At 32.0% G+C, this 18,205-nt stretch overlaps 1 protein-coding gene across 2 annotated transcripts in view; it reads left to right on the forward strand.

The window, feature by feature from the left end:
* LOC109538036 (cytochrome P450 307a1) overlaps positions 1–10,544 on the forward strand; it is a 32,267-nt gene extending 21,723 nt beyond the window's left edge. The window contains exons 1-2 of one of the 2 annotated variants that reach the window (XM_019905075.2): positions 6,014–6,510; positions 8,427–10,544. In XM_019905075.2, the coding sequence (XP_019760634.1) occupies positions 6,162–6,510; positions 8,427–9,556 (1,479 nt within the window). In that variant the 5' untranslated portion in view covers positions 6,014–6,161 and the 3' untranslated portion in view covers positions 9,557–10,544. Of the gene's footprint in view, positions 1–6,013; positions 6,511–8,426 lie in introns of those variants that run through there. The other variant, XM_048670736.1, reaches the window with a different exon arrangement.
* Positions 10,545–18,205: the final 7,661 nt, after the last annotated feature.

An 18,205-nucleotide genomic window follows, 5' to 3' on the forward strand; every position in this document is an offset into this window, starting at 1 on the left:
TCTGAGAATAACTGGACCTTAATCAAGATAATTTTTCAAAATTAAAATCGAAAAAAAACTCCAAGATCCACTAGCGGTATTGGATATTTGATGTACCACCAGGTACTATATTATGTGCCATGCTCCATTTAATGGTGTAGAAATACGCTTGCTCGATGTGTGTGATACTAATCATCAACGGAGACCAAGTATACTCTATAATAAAAATTTATATTTGAACTTTAGAAGTTTGCATTCACTGACGAAAGCAATTCTGAGGAAGGACTCAAAGAGGCAGTGACTTTTCTTTTCTAGAGCAGTAAGACCCAGTGTTGGCCTACTGTTGATTTGAAAAACCTAAAATTTTATAGACATTGGTACCGGCATTATTATGAAACGGCAGACAGATTAATTTCAACGTTTAAGAACACGTTCCATTTATGTGTTGGGTGAATGCTTCTCACTATCAAAGAATGTCCCACTATTCGCATTATGAATAACATAGAACGCAGGTTGTGCATGAAACGGCAAGAAACCAGCTACTGTTAGCAACTGTTCGATTAGAAAATTACTTCAATTGCTCTTGATTTTTTGGGAAACTTCGAGGGTGCAATTAATATACACTACACCAAATCTAACCAGAAATATTAATCTCGATAAGGAAAGGGAATAAGTCTGTTCCAAACAACCAAACAAATTGTATTAAGTAAAAATATTGTAATACCTACATAAGTTTCAGTGTGAGTAATCTGAAAAATATTTCGTTAAAATGTCCTATTCCGATCTACAGCGTTATGCTAAAAGTACTAAGTAAAGTCTAAGTTTGAGTTAAAATAAATTGGTCGACTTTTTGAACCTGTGGGCAGTAATAATGATTTGCTCTGCTTGCCACTGGTTAAAATGAAAACCTAATTTTTTTCACAAAACATGTATCGTTGTTATCTCTCAATGCCTGTAAACCATTTGAAATAATATAGAAAAATGCGGAGCGGGTTTTGTAATACTAACAATTTGATACAATGACGATTTTAACATTCTGCAAATGGAAAACTGATTGTTTTCAGAACACGGTATATTAAGGAAATAATAACTCAAAATTACTAGTAGTATAACATTATAGAGTAAGGTATTACTTCTAGAGTTTAGCAGTTGCTATAAGTAGAGTATTAACTTACCAAACACTCTGTGTGATAGAATATGTCTAATTTAGAATAATGCTCTTTTGTGACATAATTACATAAATATATCCAAATAGTCTTTAACGGCTTTTGTAAATAGTAGAAGCGGTTTTATTTTTCTTGCTAGTCTGTTAAATACTTCAAGGCCGATGACAGAGACTGACCCTCTACTTGCTTTCAATTTTCTGAAGGAAACACATAAATCATTATTGCTACGAACAAACTATTTATGAAATTCTTGAATGTCACCAAAGACCAAGTTCTTAATTTTATACAAAAAATAACATAGGCCCTTCTTTTATATACGTTATATAATCTCTGGAGTTAGCTAAAATAGCTAGAGAATTTTAAACCAGCAAGATTCAAGAACTGCGTGAAATATAATTATGCCAATGTTTCTTATCCTACCATCTTTTCTAGTAATCTAGCTTCCAGTTAAAACACGCTCAATCGGCAGCACGAAGAAAAAATGTATCATTAAATGTTCGATCAAAAGGCCTTAGACACGTCAGTAGCACTAACACAAAAATAATTAAAATAGAAAAACTGAATCTACGGTCTAAACTCCATAACAAAAAATAATTTTGCACTTTTTGATACGATATCATTTACAAGTGCTACAATATCAGCGAGTAGAAACCCTGGAGGGGTTTCATGGCTAAATTTTCATTTAGAATTTTTCCATTTTTATTCTCCCGCTACCATGAGCTATCTGATCCATACTTTTATTTTGTACACTGTTTTTGACGAGACTTTCAAGCCTCAACTATTTCTACATTTGCCTTCAACCGATAATACAAAATACGAAACGAAGATTCAGAAATGAATTTTTAAAACTATATCTCAATTGGCAGTAAGTGTGATTATTAAAACCGCAAAGTTAATTTTGCAGTTATTGTAAAAAGCGAGTCGATTTAAAGTGAAAAATCTATCGTAAAAATTGCAATCAATTAAAAATAAGTAAAGCATACATATTTTATTGAAAATGTGACCCATAAAAGCCAGGGGGCAGACTTCTTTATGGGGTTTATTGTATTAAAATCACAGTGAAATTGCCAATAGGTGCGTTTTACAGCGTTTATGGAAATTCATATATTTTTTTTTTAACTAACAACATCGAATATTTAAAGTAATTTTATCACTGTGTGTTTAGTTTTGTGTTTAATTGTTTCCAAATGTAAATGTTCTTGTTAATTTCGATCCATTATGTTTCCAAATGTCCAAATGTTTAAAACAATTTCCATTTCTTCACTTTAGGTTCTTTCTGATGATGTAAAAAATGTAACAAACGGTTGTACATTTTTATTTCCTTTAGACAACAAAACTTGTATAATTATATTTTTTACAATAAAATTCCGTGACTTATAACCTTAAATGCGCGACTTTCCTCAAATCTTTCACTATTGAATTTTTTGGTACGAGCAACATAGCAATTCTTGTATAATCTGAAAATGTTCAAAAAATTTCTTTTAATTTGACATAATTAAACCTTATGTAATAAAAAGTACGCTCATAATGTAGTAATAATCCCCGACAGTTAATGCAAAATTGAATGACCCTGGTTTAAGATTGTTTTATTAATGAATTTAACATTGACCATCAGAAGTTTGTAGTACTATAAATAACATTGCTTTGTGGTCGCCCAGGTAGTATTTATACCACTGCGTCCGTCCTTGTGGACATTTTTGCAAAAAATCATTGTTTATATTGGTGTTTTTGCATTTAACTAAAGAGAGGAAAAGATGAAGGCTTCATAAAAGAATTAATTGAAGTCTGCCAAGTGATAATTCTTATACTGAGAGGAAAATAAAGGCGACAAAGGACATATTAATGGATCAATTGAAATTAGCTCTTATTCTTAAAACCGGAAAACATGTATATCAATAGTTCTAAAGACATCTGCAGTCTAATGTTGCATCAAAACCAATACAGTTGCATGCTGTATTAACGTTCCAAAAGATTTTTGCAACATATTTTCAAAATATTAAAAACTCCCTTTGCAGACCAAACATACACATGAGCGATGTTTGTTTTTAAATAAACTGCAGCTCAATACACTTTTTTAAAATAGAGCTTGTGCTGGTTTCAATACAAAGAGTCAACTAAAATCTAGTGAAGTATGCCTGAGCCTAATCACATGCCAAACTAAACTAAAATAACTCTCAAACTATGTAAGCTAAGATATAGCTACTTATGTATGTGAACGTTAGTTTCCTTAGTAAAATGTTGTATTCCATTACAAACAAGCAAAAACAAAAATTGGGTCAACGTGTTATTTGAAATGGTATTTGGTAATGCTTAATCAGTGAAAAACTACTTCTCAGATGTTGCAACATGTTGCAAGTGTAAACAAATACAAATAACAAATGTATGAATGAATGTAGCGACACACATTCTAAACGAATCTACTAAAGTATAATTTTCTCAATTGAACTAGTGAATTCTGGGGTGGGCTATACGATCTTAAAACACAAGATATCTAGGCAATATGGCACTGCTTCTGAAGAAGTGTATAATTTATAAGCAGAAATAGAATAAAGAAATTTCATATTAGAGCGCATTATCATGTTAATTATGACATGTTTGTTTAATAGCGTCTGATTTAATTCGTGACGTATTTCTGTCGCTTATTAGTCATTATCATGATATAAAAATCTGTATAAATTTCAGGTTCATTTTGCATCAGTCGAAACAAGTACTTTATCTCCAAACTTTCCCCTAAGAGATCTGATGAAATTTTGTTGAATAACTATGATTTGCGTTGTATTTTATCGGTAATTCGATTGATTAACATGCAGCAAACGTTTCAAAGAATCGTCTAGTGTAATACATTTGACAATCCGAATTTTCTAGACGGTCTATGAGGCATTTCAGATTTCAGGTCAGTCGACGGCATTCATTTACATAAAACAGTAAACAAAATCTCTCATAAAAATACTCACCATGAAAAAATTGGGACATTACAGTACTACGCCCAAAAGTCACTTCTCACATTCCTTTTCTAATAAAATCATTACCGTCATTTTTAAAATTCATTATGTATGAGGAAACACATAAAATATAAACAGATTTTCTTTCAAATTCTGCAACTTCTTGTGGCTTATTTGGAACCTTTCCTTAAATATTACGCAAATATTTAAATCAAGCGGAAAAGCTGTAAATTCTAAAATTAGTTCTGCTTCTAAGAATTCGTTCTGAAAGTTACAGTTCAACAATTTTTACTAGCCAATCCATATTACTGCACAAAAAAATTACATACAAACTATCATCCTTCTTATACAGTGTTAGATATTGCATGATTTGCTTGACAATCTATTATTTAAGGAAAGTTTATTAACGTCCAATTCATTAAGTCAATAGCTAATAAAACAAATACATCTTGCATATAGACACTTAATGCCATAAGTAACATGATACAAAATGTATGCCGCTATACTTTCGTTGCTAACGTAAATTAAGTATATCAAATATGCAAGGTGAGCGGCGGGTGGTTTGCTTAAATCAAATAAATTTTGCTACCATAAGGAAATTAAAAGCTCAATTTTCCGTTCATCAGCATTGAATTCATCCTTTTAATCAGTGACCTTAAAACTATTACCTGAGATGTTCGAATTAATATACAGGGCTAGGCAACCTTAGGAGGCGACTCGTAAGAATAGTTGGAGTAGGAAACTAGTAAAGTTTGGATGCTGTGCTTATTTTATCAACATGATAATTTTTAAACGGGTACTACTTTGTTATGTGATGCGAATAATATATATTTCTAAGGTTTACCCTATACGAATTTTTCGATTTCTCAATTATTTGAAACTGAATATGTCGACATCAATAGAAAGTATATCAGTTAAATATTTACTTGATAATGCATTGCTTCTTAAATTAACTGGTGTTTATAATTTTTTATTTGATTGCATTTTTTGGATTAAAATGTTCCGTTTAATTAAATACAGTATTACAGAAAATATTTTTATTCAGGGAGAATTTTTGCAAAACGCTTTGCGCTAGGGCTAATATAACCATCAACAGGTTTTGCCCAATAATTTTGGAAAATTTATAATCAGTTTAAATTAATTTTGACGGTAGTCAAACCGATTTATTTTGGGGAAAACTTGAAATTAATTTCTGCAGTTTATTAGCGATATATATAAATAACCGAAAGGTTGGTGATGTGTTTTCAACGATCAATTTCTAAAGGAGGTTATATAGTTTTTAAATAAGTGAGATTAAATAAGTCTCTTCGGTCACCCGATTTGACTCCCCGAGAAAATTTTGATGAGGAGTGAAGACGGTTAGTTTTGGATCCTAAAACGTAAATTTTTTCAAAAATTCAAACAGTCGTCATTTTGGCTACTTGAAAAAGATAATTGATCATATTTATCAGTGCATTGAACACTTATTTGTTATTCTGTTGATTTGTTTTATTTGATAATATTTGTTTATTATGATTAGACTTCGCAGCATTAAATATTGATTATACATTATATAACCGAATATTTGCTGTTTGAAACATTGTCAATATTTTCAATATGATGAGTATTAGCTTAAAAAGTTTTCATTTATTTGAACATTTCAAATATGCGTGACAACGTAATGATAAAATATATATCGGATTTGCAGCAAAAACAATATTGAAAAATACGTGACATACTGACAAGCTAAATGAGCGTACATATTAAAAGATATACTAGTACCAATCAATAAAGTTATTGGGCAAACAAAACACATCTCAGTTAACGGTCTAACTCAAGCCTCAGTCTTGCATCACTAGTCTAATCAAATGTAGATGAAACTTGGAACCCTCATGAATCGCGACATCCAGTCTGGTAGGGTTGATATGATGGCTTTTGATTGAGCCAGTTTATTAAGTCAAGCCCCCCACGATAGACTACGGTCCTCTCGCGATCCGCGGTCATAAAGAGGGTAGCGGTTCGCGCGGTTCCATCAGTACCACCTCGAACGCACAACAGTGCTCACACGCAAAAGAACGCATATAGACATATAGACATGATCGTGGTTTCAGTATTATGCGTAATTGTGATGGTGCTCTTGGTAAAATTGTGGGCTACCAAAATACGAAAGCCCAAAACCGCCAAACCTATTCCCGGTCCAGAACCCTGGCCGCTAATAGGAAGTCTCCATCTTCTTGGCAAGTACGAAACACCTTTCGAAGGCTTTACCGCCCTCAGCAAAATTTACGGAGATATCTTTAGTATCACAATGGGATCCACTCCCTGTGTTGTAGTCAATAATTTTGATCTTATAAAGGAAGTGTTAATTACCAAAGGGGGCGATTTTGGAGGAAGACCTGATTTTATGAGATTCCACAAACTGTTCGGTGGAGACCGAAATAACTGTGAGTATTTTTTTAGCTTCTTATCGCCTTTTATACGTTTTTTTTTTTGTGAAAATAGTACTACCAAAATTTACTCTGAGTTGGAAATATCACTGTCCCATGTCCAATATGCCGAAAACGTACTGTTATGCCGGAATTAACAATACTTTCTCAGAAATCGCGAAACAATCGTCTTGATTGACCTAAATGCTGTCATAGCTAAATAAAATGTCATTAACTATATCGATTGCATTGCATCAGGACCAGTGGCTACTTGTTCTCCTGGCTATAACGATTTAAGTAAAACTGTACATTCGATCTGCAAACAAATGTCACTATTCAATTTTTTCTGTATTAGATTTGCATGAACCGAAAATATATTTCTGTTTGCATCCATATAATTTAATTATATAAAAACCGCAATGCCATATAAAACCATATACCATTCCATATAAAACTCGCAAAATTTACATTGAGCGAATACACGTTTCGATTGTTTTTAATAATTTTCAAATAAATAATTGGACGAATAATCGAATTTACTGCAAACTTTCAGCTACATATATTTGAGTAGGTACCAGACACGCCCGTCAATAAACATATCATTTTATTTTACCGTCATTCTTCATAAAGCTAGTTGAAGAACAATTATTCAAACTATCTTTCCTTGACCTCATAACTCTTCTATCAGAGATGAGTTTTGTACCGTTAGAATACGGCAAATCTCAGGGAAAAAAGTTGAAACGTCTTGTAAAACAGAGTCGCAACAGGATCTCCTTGTATAAATTTTGTTGGTAATTCTTGTCTGAGAGTTTAACGGTTTGTCACACAAAGAATTTATTAAAATATTTTTATAAAAAAAATTGTAACAAATACGTTACAGTAATTGTTCAAAAAGATCGGAAATTGTTGTTGAAATCGATTTCAATAATGTAGAATGGAGGCCACCGTTTCCAATATATTATTTACAGAGTAAATGGTAGAAATATTACACGATGTAGAAAATGCGTGTGTAAAAATGTACATTTAATAATGAATACGAATTGGACGGAAATATGAAAACAACCTGTTGCTTGAATGAAAACCATTTTATGTGATAAATTATTTAAAAATGAAGAATCACACAATCACAGTCACACATATCATTTGCCTCTTTTGCTTTCTGCATAAGTTTCAGAAAATGCATTTATTTGTGGTCACGGCAAATTGAACCATTTGACAAAACCTTCTCATCGCATACATTCGCACGTATGATTTATTTTGCCCTAGAGACGTTTCTTCAAAGTTTAATCCGGCATTGTTTACAATTTGTTAATGTTTACCTACGCCTATGCACTATTTGTTCCGTGCGAAAAGAGATAAAAGCAAATCTCTCTGTCAACTTTCTGTCTTAACAACAACGCAACACCTGTTCATTCATAACATTGCGTATGCTCACACTGGCTACCCATGAACTTGAACTTGAAACTTCAAATGAAACTGAATCTGATGCCTGGTTAATAAGTTGTTATTTTTTTAAATCTTTGTAGGATAATTTCACTAACCAATTTCACTTTGAAGAGCGAGTTTACTCGCATCGGTTAAAAGCGCCTAATTCAAATGATTTCACTGACCTCTATTAGGATTCATTACGAAATAAAATTTTCGTCCAAATTGATTAAATTAATTGATTCAAATTGCATATTCCCTTATCCGGTAGCAATAGGAACGAATTGTTTGTAACATTTGCTGGATATATGTCAGTCATTAAAATTATATTGATACGTAAATAATTGCATGCTTTCTACTTCCACAATTAGCCAATAAAGTGTTCGCTTGGAAATGATAAGTAAATTGTTAAGCCTATCGGGCAATCAAAAGTAATTTATTGAACAGATTGCTATTGCGATAATGGAGGGCATTACTTTTGAGTAAAATATTGTTTTTCTTTGTTTCAGCTTTGGCTTTATGTGACTGGTCTGTTCTTCAGAAAACCAGAAGGAGCATCGCAAGAACGTACTGCTCCCCCAGATTTACTTCTCTTCAATATGCTACTGTAAATACTGTAGGAGCTAATGAACTAGATGCATTTATGACCGAAATGCAAAAGCTTCCTCTAAACACACCCGTAGATATAAAGCCAGTAGTACTAGCAGCATGCGCAAACATGTTCTTGCAGTATATGTGCTCTACAAGTTTTCCTTATGACGATCAACAATTTAAAAAAGTTGTGAGAGATTTTGACGAGATTTTTTGGGAGATTAACCAGGGATATGCGGTCGATTTCTTACCTTGGCTATTGCCAATGTACAGTAAACACATGAGCAAGTTATCCCAGTGGGCTGCGGACATTAGAGAATTTATTTTGGCAAGAATTGTTCAAGATCACGTTAATACTTTAGACTACCATGCACCACCAAGAGACTTCACAGATGCACTGTTGATTCATTTACGAGATGATCCGAATATGGAATGGAATCACATAATCTTTGAACTTGAAGATTTTATTGGGGGCCATTCAGCTATCGGAAATTTAGTCATGATGATTTTGGCATCAGTAGTAAAATATCCAGAAGTGGCAAAGAAAATTCAGGAGGAAGTTGACGAAGTGACTAGAGGACAGCGATACGTAAACCTCTTTGATAAAGCTGCAATGCCGTACACTGAAGCTGTTCTATGGGAAACATTGCGAAAAGGATCTTCGCCTATCGTTCCCCATGTTGCTTCAACTGACACCGAAATAGAAGGTTACCCTATTAAACGTGGCACGATGATATTTTTGAATAACTATGAATTAAATTTGAGTCCGCAATATTGGGACGAACCAGAAAAATTTAAGCCCGAGCGATTCCTTTCACCGGCAGGAAATGTTGTGAAGCCCGCACACTTCATTCCTTTCAGTACTGGAAAAAGAACTTGCATCGGTCAACGTCTAGTCCAATGTTTTAGTTTTATTATTGTGTCCACGCTGCTGCAAAACTACAACATAACTCCAGGCTCAGAAATAAAAATCAAGCCTGGATGTGTGGCCGTACCTCCAGACTGCTTTAAGGTAATTTTGATACCACGAAACCTCAAATCAAACTAAAATCTCAGAAATCCTAAATAAGCGTTTGTTAAACCGCTTTGTCAGAATGACAAAATTTACTTAATTAGTCCCTGCAAAAGACTAAAAAACTTTTTAAGACTGGAGTTGCTAAGCCACATCATTTGTATAATTAAGAATCATAAGGTAACAATTTTCATATGGTATAAGCATCACTTTTCATCAAAACATTAACAGGAGTATCATGTAACACTCCTAACAAACACATTATTTATTTTCATATTAATCATACCCTTGTATATACACCGAGAAATATCTTTTGAATGTCTTGTGGTATTTTTGACTCGTATTCTATATACTCTAGATCACAGGACAAACAGTTTTTTCTATTATTTATTTTAAGTTTTTAATGTAGATTTGCACCTGGCAGAAGATATGACGAAGTTCTAATTATGAGAATGTAATTTTTTCATGATATTAATTGCATTTAACTAGGATTACTCTCTGTCAGTTGTGTTGTTAATTGTTTGAATCTGTTTTACAAAAGCTTTGATATGTTAATTACTTTTTTCCGTATTATCGACTAAGCTGTTGACTTGCAATATTTAATATTTTTGTAAGAAACGTGTTTTTTAGCAATTGACAATTTTAGCAATTATAATAAATCGACACATTACTGATAAGAATCCGTTTTTGTCAGTATTACTAAACCTTTGTTTAAATATATTGACCACACGATGATTTTCAGGCAACGTTAAAATATCTAAAATATATTCTGATTAAATATTTCACTATATCGTTGAGCCAATTACGCACAGTATGTAGCAGTAAGTTAGCTGCAGTCCACCATAATAGGCATACAGAATTAATTGTATGGTAGTTATGGTCGACAGAGTGATTTTAGATATACAGGACACATCATGTAGTGTGTTTCAATCTTTTGTAAGATATTGTTTGTAGATATTAGTAATATAATAGTTTATAAATGTTCCCACGACAGAGACTAAATAAATTTGTATTTTTGACATAATATTAATTTTTATACTCATAATTTTTGTGTATTGTATACTGACTATTAATTTTTCATTTTGTTGTTCGTTTTTCCTGTTGAGTACAAATTAATATTTAAATTTTAAAGCATGTAATTTTAAATTATAACACTTTTTACACGCTTTTGAACAAGTTTTTAAATATATATGTTTATTTCGTTTCATTCACCCTGTTTACAGATGTTTGTTTGTTGAATATATTTAGTTACATGGTCATTTATATACAATTTTATTTTTAACAGGTTTATAATGAGACTGACTTAATAAAAATAATTGTATCTACGAATAGGGTTTATCGTTTTATTTGCTATTTTCCTTTATACTTCAATTTGGTTCGAGCCTTCATATGAACCACAATGATCGAAATTTGATATATTCAGTCTTTTAAAGGTTTATACTTTTAATACGTGATTTTTCAAACATTGCAAGGTAAACTCCGGATCGATGCAAGGTTGTTCAAAAAGCAATTTGTTTTCACTTGACGTACGCTTTAAAGTTAATAAAAAAGAATAATAATGTATCGGCTTAGCGATACAAGCGTTACATACTTATAAACAAGGAAGACAGGAACATGGGCTAATAGCATGCAAAGTAAACTAACCATTAAACTTGTTTCGCGGTATTTCGCGTATATTCGACTAATTAAAACGAACAAAATGCCATCTTTTTAGGACTTTACAGTTCCTATTGGTAGAAAATGTTCATAATATGAACAAACCTATTTTAGATAATGAAGTGAGGTGCTGTATAAAGTATCGTATTGTGTAACGCCAGAAATTGCAATTGTTTTGGAAAAAACCACGATTAATTCCTAGCACTTTTACAGCAATATACGCTAACAGTGCAATTTATGCAGAATTGTATGAACTTTCTTTGGCACAATTCTCCTGCGTTAGTACATCAGTAAATGTAACTTTTATTATTCTCAGGATGTGAAGGTCTTGATTCAATTAAAACGCAATGTTAAAAGGAGTTTTGTGCGCACAGTATTTAGAAGCATGCTACTAACTTACATTGGGTAAGGATTAGCTCAGGCTAAAAAATTTGGAACTCGTCCTAAAAATAAATGTTGTCCTTTAGTTTATGGTGAGAAAAAAATGCCCAAAGAGGCAATAGTATATTCGGTTTTCATAAGGATTTTTTAAATTATTAAGTCATAGAAAAGCAGCTGGTTGTAACGACGTCTAGCTACCCAATCTAATGGTTTCCATAATGCAATTCTGGGCTATTTAATTCTAGTGAAAATTATTTTGCATTTCAAATTTTAATTATTCCATCTACTTTGTTTCTAGGAAGATGACACTTAAGTAGGTTTTTGTATAATTTCTGATATCCGATGCTATTTATCACTTTAAGTCACTGATAAGTATAACGACTAGAATATGCTGAAAAGTGGAAGATTGTTACTATGAATCATCCATTATTTCTACGAACACTATTCAGAATACGATCGGAAATATTCTTTAATGAATGAATAATAAATCTAGGACTTTAATTTCCAGCTATGTATGATGTTTGATCCTGCAGAATGTTTTCAAAATCAATCAAATTAAACGATGCAAAATATACCAAATGATGTTCAAATTACGAAATCGTTTAAGAAGCGATTCACGAGTTACCTTACTAAATGTTGATTTTGCTTTTATACGTTCAGCTCTATTTTTAACATAAACCATATTAAATTACATTACACACACTACTAGTTAAATCTGCTGTTTTTGCAACAAAACATCTTTGTCAATTTAATAAAACATATGATTGTATTACCAAATATGACTTCATAAAATAGGAAGGTAAACTTTCTTTTCGCTTCGGAGAATTTTTAAAACAGGCATAATTAAGTGTAAAATTTTGAATTAATTATTAAAAACTAGTTACCTAGAATTAAGAGCCACACGTTCTTGTTGTTAATTGCAAAACCATTTCTCCCTCCGGGAGATAAATTTAATTATCGAAAAATTGTATTATTATGTATTCTGGGCTCCAGTCACAGGAATATTATCCAGTGACTGGAGCCCAGAAAAGAAAATAATATAATGACAATTACACGCAGTCAGGAAAATAAATCAAAATGATCGAAAATGTTCTTTCAGACGTTCTCATTTCGGGAATGATCATAATTCGTGAATGTGTTTCTTTCTGAGAGCGGTTCAATAAAAACGACAAATAGCATCAAAAAACTTACACACTCAATTATTGGGGCGGCCAATTTGAATATCATCTCAATTTTCTGGTAGCTGCGTTCGGGTCTTAATGGCCTGTTATTATTTTTTTGGAGAAATGGGTTTGCCTGAAGCAGCCTGAATCGAAATAGTCGGAATTTATAAACATGACTTCACATTATGCATGTAAATCTGTAATTTTTTGTCACGCTGTTGCAGGTTTGATGATATTTACTACCATATGCTAACTATACTTATGTGCAAGGCTTAATTAAGCAGCTTACATGAGTTTTGATCAAAGTTTTGCAACATAATTTGGAAATGGCTAGTCATAGTCGAGGGTAGTAAAACTTGTATTAAAACTAATTAGTAATCAATCATTTTAATGAATATGCATGTAACAGTATGGGGACGTTGATGATATTTTCAAACTTTGCTAGAAGCGTAATAATTGAGAATAAAACTCGTAAAATTAATTAATTAAGGTATCAGAACAAATCAGTATCATTTTGCAATCTTCGGTTTTGTAGTTGTCGTTGGTAACGCCCCTGGTCAATACAAATATAATTACATCCTAAACATATTCAGGTCCTTGCGTTTTGAAAATAAAAAGATTTTTTAGGTTACTAAGGCAAATAGGAGTATTGCAGCCCACGGCCACAACCCATCCTAACCAGTTTTTAATATTAAATATTTATGACTTCACGACGTGCCTCCCGATCTAATCGTATTTTTTGCATTTTAATAAGTGGTAACACGCATTTTTAACTCCGCCACTATACATGACCATGAGAAAGATCAGAAAAATAGATGATTTTGGCTTAACACCATTGCTTGGTGTGTTAATTTTCAAGCAGTAAACAACTAGCAGATGGTATTGAAAACATCTCGTTACTTTTTGGTTTTGTTACCCCCCTTGGTTTTCGCTTTTCATTTAGTTATTTTTAAAATAACCGAAATGCAGAATTATTTTTTCAGGAAAATCGATTTGACCAAAGTGATTCTGATGTAATAAATAGCTGTACAGTTACTAAGTGCAGCAGCTAGTTCAATTATTACTACTTTTTTACACTATGTGTTAATTAAATGTAGCATACTTTCGCTTTTTTATTTAAAATTTATCTGATTCCTATACTACTCCCTTATTACGTTAACGAACTTTGCATTTCAGCTGAGTTAAAGCACAAGAAAACAATTCAAGTAGATTCGAAAGAATTTGAAGAAAGACTCTCGCATCATGCTTTTTCGGATACCAAAATATCTTAAAATGATAAAAAAATTAAATGTGAAATAGATAAATATCTATGAAGTCTTCAAGCCGTTCACAAATCGTTCCGAATACGTTCTATAATACAATATACAGGATGTTTGGTAAGTCGATGCTTTTCTTGTTCCAAATTCCAAAAACTCTTAGTCTTGGATCTACCGCGAATTAAAGTATTAATTAAAAAATGATATTTTTTTATATTGCGGAAACCCCTTGAAATATGTTAATGAACTTTTACAGACTTAGGCACTTAACAGTAATACATGTTTTATTATAAAAAAATTGTTTTTATCTTCGCCAGTGGCGTAGGCACAGGCACGTCTGTAGATCATTTTAAATAAAAAAAATGTTACGCCACTGATTTTTCTAAAAATAAATACTATTTTTCAAGTGCCTGTTCAATTTTGAAAAGAAAAGGTCTCTTGACTTTTTTTCTAGAATGCAGCGTGTTTGATTAAAAAATCCCAATTGAACAGGAATTTAAATCATTAGGTTTATTGCATAAAAATCAGTGGCGTAACTTTTTTATTTAAAATCATCTACAGTCGTGCCTGCGCCCACGCCACTAGAAAAGCTAGCAACAAAATTTTCATCACGAAACATGTATTGTTGTTAAGAGCCAAAGCCTGTAAAATTTCGTTTAAATATTCGAAGCGGTTTCCGCAATTTTATTAAGTCAAATTTTGTTCATTAAAACTTTATCACCCTATAGATCGGAAACTAAGCGTTTTCGGAACACGGTATACTTACGAAATATATCCAAAATAACTTTCACTATCACTCCCTGTAAGAAATGCATCTACTTACGAAACACCCTGTAAATATTACTACGATTCGCAAATTAAATAATGATCAACATAAATAGAACTCAAGGCTCAAATTAAGTTTTAAGAGTCCAGAGTTAATCTTTAGGAAAATATTCGATTTAAGTTATGGATATGTTAAACTTCGAAACCCTCAATTAGCATCATTATTGCGTGTTACGCGAGTTTTGTTCCTTTTAGTTCTTGGTCTAGAATTATTCCTAGGTATTTTAACAACATGACAAACCTTGCTCGGGAGAAAACGACAAAAAGACCATGTTCCATTGGTCTGTTTTGCGAAGTTTTACAATTAGGAGATGTAGAAGTTTTGGGATGTTAAATAGTCCTTTCTGCGACCATCAAGAGCCTTATTAATCCCCATAAAAAAAACATGCGGTTTTATTCAGTATTCGGTATCAGTTTTGATTAGTTACTACTTATTTTTATATGTTATACTGACTTTTTGTCAATAGAAATCTCATTGTGAGAAACAAAAGCAAATTAATTTTTATGCACGCGGTTATATTAAGCTTAATTATAAAAGTTAATAAAATACTTCTTATGGTATGGCTCGGACATATTTACAATAAATGTTAATAAATACTACAGACACGGTTAAAATTTTTTGCTTAACGAAGCAACTTTTTTTTATTTTTTTAAACCCAGGAAGGAAAACAATATAATAACAATTAAGGAAATTACGTTTACCAAAATTCACTGCAAAAGGAGCGATTATCCTAAATCCATTTTTCAGGATTTTGATATTTAGAACTAGTACCATGCAGTTCTTTAACAATACCTAAAAGAAATTAGCAAATGGTGCGAGCGTTTCAAATCAATGTTAAAAATGACGAATGGCTCAAATGCAAAAACGAACGAAAATATTATTTATATTATCTTGTATCGGATGATTAAATCAAACAAAAGCCAAATATTTTGTATATATTATTGGAAATTCGCCTCTTTCTTGCCAAATAGCTTTTGTATAGTGAAATATGAAGAAACATTTATCTCAAACTACCCATGATGTCGGTTTTACAAATCGCTCCTGTAAATAAACATTTGAGGCTGGAAAGGCGTCTTCACTATACAATACTTTAATAAATGCGTTTTCTTTGTTGTTGGTACATCTGAATAGCATAGTTAATGATAAATATTGCACATCTTCTGGTTATCTAGCGATAATAAATCGGACCTAATATTTTTGGAAATTTGCAACGACGATTTTAAGAAATATGTATAGTTTAGTTTTATAAAAATATACTGACTAGGCACGAGCCATACAGTTCTTCGTTATGTGGAATTGCAAAGGCAGCATATAAAATGTTTTAAGTACTATTACAAATGGTTATTTAGCAGAAAAAAATTAAATTTGGTTGACCAGCATCCAGTAACTGCTGACATACAGGAGTTAAGTAGCAAAAATTGATTATGGATAAGACAACATACTAGAAAAGACACCAATTATTCTTACAGTGACATTAATGTTTTCAACGAATACATGGAAAACAAAATTTATAGCAATTGGCAGTACGTTGGCAGTCACATCTAAACAAACTTTTAACTCTAAGGCAATATTAATAATAAATATTTGAATTTCTTTATTAAGACTGAAAGTCGCATTTAATGAAATAATGATACTCTCAGTGGGTAAAAATGAGATACAAATTCGTTTCGTGGGTGTCAGTCATTTATTTACTTCGCCATTACAGTTTATTTCATTCTTCAAAATATGTTTCGGTGTTTTTTCTTTCGACCATCATCAGGTCATTGTGTACCTATACATAGAACACATCTAAAACTTTCAAATATTTTATTGACTGTCTTTTACCAAAATTAAAATCCATTTTCCTCACCTGTATAAATTTTTGGACGAGGCCAAGATTCTTGCATCTGGCAAACAAAAAACACCAAAACCTATTCCGAAGAATTAAATAAATTGTAACAGCGAAATAAATAAATGACTGAAACCCAGGAAACGAATTTGTATTGAAATTGAAATACAGTCAGGAAAAGTAACACGAAAAATGAGATAGTCAGGCAGTGAGTGAAATTTCAATGCAACTATTTTAAGGATGTATTTTTTAAGTCAATAGACTGATTGTATTTTTAGTTATAGGAGTAGTTCCAAAAATCAAACTCCTTTAAAGGCATCGATGTTTACAAACAAAATATTTCAACATTGTATATCGCTTGAAAGCCTCCAATGAAAATCTGAACAAAAACGTGATAAAACTTGGTACAGCTGTTCTCCCAACCGATTTGCAATTTGGTTGATTGTCTTTTCTACTACATTAACTATTAACTGAGTCAAAACTTGCGCAAATTATAGGAACAATACTATAAAGAAACACCTGACACAAGAAATGTGATTAAGGGGGACACTTTAAATGAATATATTTAAACTCCTTGTTTCAACACCTTAGGACGGGTAGATATCACCCTTAGAATCTTAAATGGGAAGGGGCGTCAAGTGGCACATCACATTAAAGGTCGTTTAATTCTCTTTACATAAATATATATAGATATAAATTATCTTTATTTCCTACGGAAAAAGGCTATCGATCCAATCGGTCTTTCCGCCCTCTCTTTACATTAGCTACTACTTTGTTGCTTTTTGTTCAGAGGTTTTCGAATAATCGCGTTTCAAAGTTGTAGACACAATTAAAGTTGTGTGCATTCAGATATTGGTTTTCAGATTGGTGTTTACACAAAAACAATTGTATTTGGTCTTCTTGTAACACAGATGATTAGAAGAGTAGGTTGTTGCTACTACTGTACACTGTTAAAATGGTTGAGTAACAGAGAGAAAATCTATTTTAAACAAATGATTTCGGATTTATTGATTATTTTTCTTCGAGAAAAATCACTTCTTATTGGAGAAGATAAATTTCTACAATAAAACCCATGAGATCTACTTACTGAAGAGGACCAATTGAATGGCCTCCAAGATCACCGGATTGAACACCCTTAGACTTCTTTATTTGGAGACATTTTAAGTCCATTGTTTATAAAACACAGCCTGCTGATATTGATGATATTAAAAGGCGAATTGCAGCAGAATGCCGACCAATTGCCGGTAAAGTGTTCCGAAAAGTTAGGGATGAGTTTGGAAACAGACTTTATTATTGTTTACAGCAAGCCGGACAACAGTTTGAACAATTTAATAAAATTGTGCGTAAGTAGCTGACATAGGTTGTATTGAAGAAATTTCTCTTCCGCAAATAAAAAGTTATCTTTTTCGATATAAAATAAATAAGAAATAAGATTAAAATCAAAAATAAGAAATCAACGTTTAAACTAATGTTTCTTCCTTTCATTCAACGATTTTAACAGTGTAACCTACTCTTCTAGTCTAATAAAATTGACCGTATTTGCGATTATTCATCTTTTTAACTGCAAGAAGCAAA

This window comes from Dendroctonus ponderosae, unplaced genomic scaffold, assembly GCF_020466585.1.
Source record: "Dendroctonus ponderosae isolate FM_Combo_2020 unplaced genomic scaffold, Dpon_F_20191213v2 Dpon_F_20191213_1, whole genome shotgun sequence".
NCBI classification, from domain to species: Eukaryota; Metazoa; Arthropoda; class Insecta; order Coleoptera; family Curculionidae; genus Dendroctonus; species Dendroctonus ponderosae.